Source organism: Quercus robur, chromosome 12 (genome assembly GCF_932294415.1).
Source record: "Quercus robur chromosome 12, dhQueRobu3.1, whole genome shotgun sequence".
NCBI lineage: Eukaryota > Viridiplantae > Streptophyta > Magnoliopsida > Fagales > Fagaceae > Quercus > Quercus robur.
The window spans coordinates 29,340,881-29,350,199 of NC_065545.1; the positions used below are offsets into that span (position 1 = coordinate 29,340,881).

The following is a 9,319-nucleotide window of genomic DNA, read 5'->3' on the forward strand; positions in this document are numbered from 1 at the left end:
ACATAGCTTCAAACAATGGTGGGAAAGGGTTTGCGGAAATGATTTTACCAAAGGAACAGACCTCCTAGCTGACATCGCCTCCTTCCCTGTTAAGCCACTAACATCCAACAAGCCTCAGAAGGGAAAGAGGGAACTACAAGACCCATACATTCCACAGCCTTTGTCAGAGTTTGCACGATGTCGTCTTGAAGATGATAGTCATTCAAAAGCCTCATCTCGACATATCGAAGTCACCTGCAGTCAAGGCACCAAAGGTCTATTTGTTGTACCAGTTAAGGATGCCAGTAAAATTTCTAAGGAGGAGGTGGGTAACGACCTGGGCTATAATTGGAAACAATCGAAGAGTCCAATGGAGGGTGTTGATGTAGAGATTTCTATTAATCATGCACAGCTTCTTTCAAATAGCGAGTCTTCTATTTCAAAGCCATCTGCGAAGAGTTCGGATCTCGAGAGGTGTGAGTTTGCTGATGTTGGTACGTCATCCAAATTTCCGATTGAGACAGAAAGGGCACCTCTGCCATCCCTGCAACCAGCTAAACCTCCAGAAGTCTCTGTGTTTCAAGCCAAGGCGCATATTTCTTCCGTGCGTAGGAAAGGGGCTTCTATGCTAGGAGATGTTCTTCTAAACAGGCTTTCAAATCTTTCCGTAGACACCATCCTCCCAAAAGCTGAAGTACAAGAGATTTATAGTGGGGTTGAAAGTCTTGGAGTGGACCCTCAACACTTGCGCGAGAATGTTGACAAATATTGTGAGGGTATTGCAGACTATTTGAAGATGAAGGAATTTTTGAACCAACGACCAAGTCCTGTCATCTTGTCTCAACGCCAGGCTGAAGTTGAATCCCTCTTTTTTGAAGCATCGCAGAAGAAAGCGTCTTTGAAGACTGAACTTGATGCTGTTAGATTGAGGATGGTTGACTTGAAAACTGAGCTTGTCCAGTTAGAGCAATTATTGTCTCAAATTAAAACTCATCAAGTTGAACAAGACGATGTTGTGCAAGACTTAGAAGAACAACTTGAAGAAGTCAAATCTACCCCCGTTCTTGAAGACCAGGATATGGAGGCTTTAGAGAAGATACGAGCCCTTCTGGAAGATAATCGTTCTAGCTTGAAAGATTTGAAATGGATGTCGTAATTTCTTTTGTTTTAATTTCCTTCATATATGTCAACATGCTTTCCTCTTGTACTATTTTTCTTTCGTTAATCAATAAAGAAGACTTTATTTTCTGTTCCTTCATTTTTTTTTTTTTTTTTTTTTGAGACTGAACTTAGCAAAGGATACTAAGTTGCCTACGTACCCTTGAGAGGGATCAAGTCATCACGTAGTTCAAAAGATTTTTGTTTTTTTTTTCTTATGTGTTTTTGCAAAAAGGGTGCGCAGTGTGTAATAGTGGGTATCACCACTAATCGAACTCGAGACCTCGGCCTCAAGGGAGAAATGGGTGTCCAACCACTACGCCACACTCGCAATTGTTGACATGGAGTGGGATTAATTTCTCCTTATTGGTACACTTTCAAGCATAGAAGCATTTGAGGAACTTCCCATTGATGGGGCCGATCCTTGCATCGTCATTGTTGATCAACTTGTGAGCTTGGTTAGTGTTTGCCCCCTGCTTAAGAGTTGGAAGTACATCATAAGCAACAGTTACATGGTTTGACCCGACAACTTCATTGAAGTCTAGATCAATCTTGTTTTCTTTGGCAAAAAAGGAGGGCTCACGTGTGTAATCCTCGCCCTACGCCCCACAATATTTTATGGGTACCAATTGCGCATAGTGGGTATCACCACTAATCGAACCCGAGACCTTGGCCTCAAGGGCGACATAGGCATCCAACCACTACGCCACACTCGCAAATGGTGACATAGAGTGGGATTCATTTTTCTTTATTTGTACGCTTTCAAAGGTAATGGGAAGACATCATGTATCCTTGCAGCGTTATGGTGGGTAGTTTAAGCTCTTACCGAGGAGCAATCCTCGATTATCAAGCATAGAAGCGTTTGAGGAACTTCCCATTGATGGGGCCGATCCTTACACCATCATTATCAATCAACTTGTAAGCTCCATTGGTGTAGACTTCTTGCACAACATAAGGTCCATCCCATTTTGAAGTGAACTTATTGCCTGTACGATGAGTTGTGATGATAGGTCTTCGAACGGCGAGGACTAAGTCACCAACTTGGAATGATCGTGGTTTGACTCTTTTATTGAATGCGCTTGAAAGACGAGCTTGATAGCATTCAAGGCGTTGTTGGGCCTCAAGCCTTTTTTCATCAAGTGCCTCTAATTCTTGCAACCTGAGCTTAGCATTTTCTTCTCCAATCAATCCTTCTTGAATGGCAATCCGTAATGATGGGATTTGGCGTTCTAAAGGAAGGATGGCTTCTACTCCGTAGACAAGAGAATATGGCGTTGCTTGAGTAGGCGTTCGAAGTGTTGTTCGATATGCCCATAATGCTTCTCCGATTCTTTCATGCCAGTCTTGCTTTTTCTTGGATACCACTTTTTTCAACAAACTGCCAAGTGTTTTGTTAAACGCTTCAGCTAGTCCATTTGCCGGGGCATTGTACATGGAGGAGTTGTATTGTTTAAATTCAAACTTCTCGCATAGCTCCATCATCAACTTATTGTAGAAGGGTTTGCCATTATCAGTTATGATATACCGAGGGACACCATACCGATAGATCAAATGAGTTCGAATGAAATTGACCACCGTTTCTTTCTTCACTTCCCTAAGGGGTACAACTTCCGCCCATTTCGAGAAGTAGTCAGTTGCGGCCAAGATGTACAAGTGGCCACCGGATGACTTTGGTAATGGCCCTATTGCATCAAGTCCCCATGCATCAAAAGGCCAAGAAGCTACAGTTGGGTGTAAAGGTTCTGGCAGTTGGTGGATGAAGTTTGCGTGATACTGACAAGCTTCACACTTTTTAGCACATTCCATAAAATCTTGCACCATTGTAGGCCAATAGTAACCCATTCGTTTGATCCTATAATGTAACTTAGGACCTGACTGATGTGCGCCGCATATTCCAGAATGAGCCTCCTCTAAGGCTTGTTTAGCCTCCTCCTCTCCTAAGCAACGGAGAAACAATCCATCAAATGAATGGCGGAAGAGAGTGTCTTTATAGTAAATGAATCGAGCAGCCCTAAGCCGAATTTCAGTCTTGTGGCGTTTATCATCCGGGAGTCTTCCATGTTGAAGGTATTCAATGATCACTTGTCACCAATCTTCTTTTTCGACAAGGCATACAGAAATGATGTTGGCTTGCTCTTCTTCTTCTTCTTCAACCACGAGAGGTACCACCCACCTTTGGGAAATAGCGACTTTGGTTGTCTCTTCTTGGGATAATGCTAAGGCAGTAGCCAAATTAGCTAAAGCATCGGCCTGTCTATTCTCCTTCCTTGGTATATGCTCCAATGTGATGACTTCAAAATTTGCTAGCAACTTCTTCGCATATTTGCAATAGGGGATGAGGTCTTCTTTCTTGACGTCATATTGCTCCAAGATTTGGTTGATAACTAATTTGGAGTCCCCCAAAATCTCAAGTTGTGATATGCCCATCTCAATAGCCATCTGGAGACCGATGATCAACGCTTGATATTCAGCTACGTTGTTAGAGCAAAGTTCACTTAATGAGAACGAGTAAAGAAGTATATGCCGTTGTGGAGAAACAAACACTACACCTGCCCCCGCTCCTTCTTGACGTGCAGCCCCATCGAAAAACATCACCCATGGTGGCATTACTTCAATGTAAAACACATCTTCATCTGGGAAATCATCAGAGAACTCCCAATCAGACGGAACTGGGTGATCAGCTAAGAAATCTGCCAATACTTGTCCTTTGACGGCTTTTTGTGGAACGTATGCAAGGTCATATTGCTGAAGCAAGACTGCCCATCGAGCTATTCGACTCGAAATCACTGGCCTAGAGAGGACATATTTGATTGGGTCTACCTTTGCTATCAAACGGACCATATATGCTTGCATGTAGTGCTTCAGTTTGTCTATGGCAAAGAAAAGAGCTAGACACATCTTTTCAATAGGAGAATAATTTAATTCAGCCCTATTGAGAGTTCGACTTAGATAATAAAGGGCTCTTTCTTTCCCCTCTTTATTTTCTTGTGCCATAAGAGCACCTAGAGACCTTTCTTGGGCCGCAATATACAGCACCAAAGGCTTTCCTGGGATAGGAGCACCTAAAACTGGAGGATTAAGTAAGTATGTTTTGATGCGTGCAAAAGCATTGCTGCAAGCCTCATCCCATTCAAAGTGCACATCCTTTTTCATCAATCTATTGAAAGGTTGACATCGACCGGCCAAATTCGAGATAAATCGTCGTATGTAGGCCAGTTTTCCCTGCAAGCCTCTAAGTTCTCGCAGATTCTTGGGCTCTAGCATTTTCTGGATAGCTTCAATTTTGGACTGGTCAATTTCAATACCGCGGTGCCTCACAATGAAACCAAGAAATTTTCCAGATGTTACGCCAAAAGCACATTTGCGGGGGTTCATCTTAAGCTGATACTTTCTCAAGCGAGTGAACACGGATCGTAGATCTACCAGATGGTCTTCCCTCCTTTTTGTTTTAACCACCAGATCATCGACATAACACTCCACGTATTTATGAAGTACATTATCAAAGATCTTCTGCATGACCCGTTGATAAGTAGCACCAGCATTCTTTAGTCCAAAAGGCATCACTTTGTAACAGTAAATTCCCTTAGGGGTACGAAAAGCTGTAAGCTGCTCATCCTTAGGATTCATTCGAATTTGGTTGTAACCCGAAGATCCATCCATGAAAGATAAAGCTTCATGATCGGTAGTGGCATCAACCATGACCTCAGTGATGGGTAATGGAAAATCATCTTTGGGACATGCATTGTTCAAATCACGGAAGTCAACGCACACTCGGATTTGTCCATTCTTCTTCTTGACAGGGACGATGTTAGCAATCCATTCCGGGTACTGCACTTCACGAATGAAGCCTGCTTCAATGAGCTTATTGACCTCGGTTTCTATTTGAGGGATAAGCTCTGGCCGAAAGCGTCTTTGAGCTTGTTTGACTGGGCGCACGCCTTTCTTTACTGCCAAATGGTGTAAAGCAATACTTGGATTGAGCCCAGGCATTTCCTTGTAAGTCCAAGCGAACACATCTTTGTACTCTACTAGGAGCTTGAGGTATCCTTCTTCTTCTTCAGGGGTAAGAAGCGCACTGATGAAAGTTGGTCGGGGTTCTTCAACAGTTCCTAAATTGATCTCTTTAAGTTCATCAACTGTAGCTTGTCCTCCATCTTCCAAGGCTGGAGGAGCTTCATCGACCTCTTCATTGGTTGCTTCAGCATCTGACAGTGTACCCTCTTCTATTGTAATATGAAACGAAGATGATACCTCTTCAATTTCCTCATCATGGACGGGTGACTGACTTGTATGTACAATCGTTCGTCTTTTGACTTTGAGCGATCCTTCAGTGTTGATCTCCAAGGTAAAGTTACGTTTCATGCGTGAAGGAATGCTACTGCGGATCTCATCATTGGCTTTCTTCTCCCCTTGAACGTCAAAGTTTATTGAACTTTGAGAATGACTATCAATAGGCCTTTTCGTTGCCCCCAGTCGATCAAAGACTGATTTACAAGCAAGAGTGTCCCGATTTGGTGTTAAACAAGTTGTATTTAACCTGTCGAACACTGTGATTCGTGATGACGAGGCCTCGATGCGATCAAACTCTGAGACATGGGGTGAAGAATGGTCTTTTCTTTGATTTGAACTTTCGCCGACCTCCACCGTTATGTATTGAGAACTCGAAGGATCTCTTCTTTTCTTGATCCATATTCGAGCTGGTTGTTCGGGAGTATAACCTAATCCGGTCTTTGGGATAGGAATTTTATGCCCTTCAAGCCGCATTTTCCTTTGTGTTTTGCTAAGGCCATGCATCTTTTCTCCGGTGGCTTCTGGAATTAGCTTCCCTAAGTCTTCTTGTTTTGAGAAATCGTAGCTTGCTTTGGCTAACAGCCTATATGCCTTTGGGTCGAACCATTCTTTCGTCTGCTCACTTGGTAGAATACCATGCTCTATCGGACTTTGCGAAGATCTCACGAATCCATTTAACGGCTTCGAGGGCAAAGGATTTGTAGATGAAGTTAAAGGCATGACATGATTTTCTTTCAATATGGCTACATCCTCCATCGTGAGCTTTGCAGGTCTCCCCATGTCTTTCGTAGGTTGAAGGCATTCCGCGAACGGTGATTGTCCATTCTTGCGATGTGATAATGGTATATACCGGAGGAATGGTTCTGGAACTTTCTTTGGGGAAGAGATGTCCTTTTTGGCGATGAATTTAACATGCTCCTTTTCATCTTGTTTACCTTTCATAGACGGGATCTCAATTGGAAGAACCTCGCTAGAAATGTCTTCTTTTGCATAAAATTTTGCATCAGCAAAATGAGCTTCGGTTTCTGCAAAAGGCTTTAAATCGGCATCGACCTTTTTTATTCCATTTTGAAAGAACTTGAAGCATTGATGCAAGGTTGATGGCACTATTCCATTTTCATGGATCCAAGGACGTCCTAACAACATGTTGTAGGTCGTCTTAGCGTCAATGACGTGGAACAAGACGTTGCTTTTCAATTCTCCAATGGATAATTCTAGGTGGATTAGGCCGATTGCACGTTGTCCTCCTTGATTAAAACCTTGGATGACCAAACGACTGTGTGATAATTCTTCCATAGTAAAACCCAGTCGTTTCATGGTAATTTTTGGAAGTATGTTAACGGCTGAACCTCCATCAACAAGGATACGCTCGATCCTTTGTTTACGAGCATAACTAGAGACATAGAGTGGGCAATTGTGGGGCTTAGAGCCTAACAATAGATCCTCATCAGTGAAAGTCAAATCTGGAGAGTATGCGTAACATCCCTGTGTTTGTTGAAGCGTATTGGTATGAGGGGCGTATATCTCTGGCTCCTCAAGAGCTCGGGTGAGCACTTCTTTTAGTGATGTGGAGGATTGCAAGGGTTCAACTTCATCGACCTGATATTGGAGTTCCTCCAAAGATGATAAGGTCTCTTTTGGATCATCATGGTCAACGTCCTCCTTTTAGTCCTGGATTTTGCAACGAGAAACTGTGTGGACGACCTCGGCTGAGTTATTTTGAAAGAATTTTCTGGGGAAGAATTCTTCCAATGTGATGAGCTTTCGAGATTTTCGGGTTTGTGCTGAATCTTCATATACTTTTGTTCCCAGTCTCCTTTGCCTCTTATCACTCATTCTTTTTGACCAAGGCTGAATCTGGTTTTGTGCTCTTTTGGACTCTTGGGTGATCAAATGAAGAGGGAATGCTCGTTTCTTCTTCCATCTCTTGAGAACAATCATTGTCCAACCTTCTTCCTCATCCGTCGTTGACCTTTTATCATCGTTTGAACTATAATGAGGTGCTTTTTGTGAGAGCTGAACTTGAACCGGTTCTAAAGAACCAAAATGGATGAGCGTGGTATTTACCCCTTGCTTAGTATTTGGAGACAGGGAACTAGGTAACCCACAAGAAAATGTGACCAGGTTTGACTAACCAACATCATTAAAATCCAAATCGATTTTCCTTTCCTTGGCTAGCTTCATGATGAGTTCTTTAAGAACAAAGCATTTTTGGATTGGATGACTTATGATGCGATGATACCTACAATAGTTCGGGTCATCAACTTTTCTCATCTCTTCCGGTCGTTTGCATTCTGGCAATTCAATTAATTTCAACTTGAGCAGTTGTTCTAGCATTTCAGGCATATCGGCGTCTAGGAAAGGATAGACTTTTTGTTCCCATTCCTTAAGTGATGAGCGACGCGTCTCACGTTGTTGACCTCCTTCAGGCCTCTTTTCATTGGCCTTCACATTTTTTGTTGAAATTTTGATTGGGGCAGGATTGACATTCATTGAGTCTTTGATATTACTTTTTGCATTCCTGTCATTTTTCCTTATTTCCCGTCTTTCTTTCCTTTCTTCAGGTACGGGAGGTTTCGTATTTCCATGGCTAGAAATACTTAATTCCATGTCATGCGCACAAGTTGCCAACTCTTCAAATGTTCGAGGCTTTACTCCTTGAAGGATGTAAAGAAGTCCCCAATGCATGCCTTGGATGCACATCTCTATAGCAGATATTTCAGTAAGTCTATCCTTGCAGTCTAGACTCAAAGAATGCCACCAATTGATATAATCAACGACGGGCTCATCCTTCCACTGTTTAGTATTGGTAAGCTCCATCATGCTTACTGTGCGTCGTGTGCTGTAGAATCGGTTGAGAAACTCCCTTTCAAGTTGTTCCCAGCTATCGATTGATTCAGGCTCTAAGTCTGTATACCAATCAAAGGCATTCCCTTTTAGTGAACGGACAAATTGCTTTACAAAGAGGCCTCCTTGAGTCCCTGCATTCTTGCAAGTTTCTACAAAGTGAGTAATGTGTTGCTTAGGGTTTCCTTTGCCATCAAATTGCAAGAACTTGGGAGGTTGATACCCATTTGGCATTCTCATGTTATCAATGTGCTTTGTATAGGGTTTGGAATATATGAGAGAACTTGTGGAAGAACCTCCATATTGTGCTCGAATGGTATTTGTAATCATATCTTGCAGTTATTGGACAGATATTGAGGCCATTGAGGTGGAATGTCCATGTTGAGAAGTGCCTTCACCTCCTTTTCCTTTATCACTCTTAGCGTTTTCTCCTTTGAAGGTAAAGCCAAGTGGCTGCTCAGGGCCAAGACTTGATTCACCCGAATCTTGTACCTCCAGCTTATTCATTAGGGTTGCAATTTTGACATCCTTTTCTTCAAGTGCCTTTGTGAGAAGGATGACCCTTTGTTCCATTTCAGCCATCTTTTCTTCCATGGTAGAGGTATTAGTCATCATTACTGGCATGACCTCTATAGATGACGGGGAAAATGATGAAACAGGATGAGTCAATGGTACTTCACTCCTTAAGTTTCTCATCACGGGTGAAGAGTTGATAGAAAAGGTCTTTGTTGGGGATGATTCATTACTGGTCTCCAAATCTTTCGAGGCAGATGAATCTTTAGTGGTAGCTTTCCTATTTGCAAGAAAGTCCAGAGAGGTGACAGCAGGAGGTTGGCTTTCTTGGGTTGGTTGAGGTTGGAGTCGATCAAGAGCTTTGGACCGACTGCGAGTGATTGGGCCGACATACTCATCAGCACTGGAATCATCAACCACTGACTTTCAGACATTCTTGCTAGAGGCCATTGAAGCTAGTAGCAAAATGATGTCGAATTTCTTTTCTTTTGAAGGAGGAAGAGATGAGAGGCAGAGAGGTCCCACAGGGCGT

General features: G+C 42.7%; 1 protein-coding gene across 1 annotated transcript; it reads right to left on the bottom strand.

Annotated features, from left to right (window-relative positions):
* Nucleotides 1-3,222: 3,222 nt before the first annotated feature.
* Nucleotides 3,223-7,920, bottom strand: LOC126708358 (uncharacterized). The gene is made up of 3 exons (XM_050408147.1): nucleotides 7,563-7,920; nucleotides 7,228-7,460; nucleotides 3,223-7,026 (listed from the first exon to the last, which is right to left on the bottom strand). Exons 1-3 carry the CDS (start codon nucleotides 7,918-7,920, stop codon nucleotides 3,223-3,225), a joined length of 4,395 nt encoding a protein of 1,464 aa, XP_050264104.1.
* Nucleotides 7,921-9,319: the final 1,399 nt, after the last annotated feature.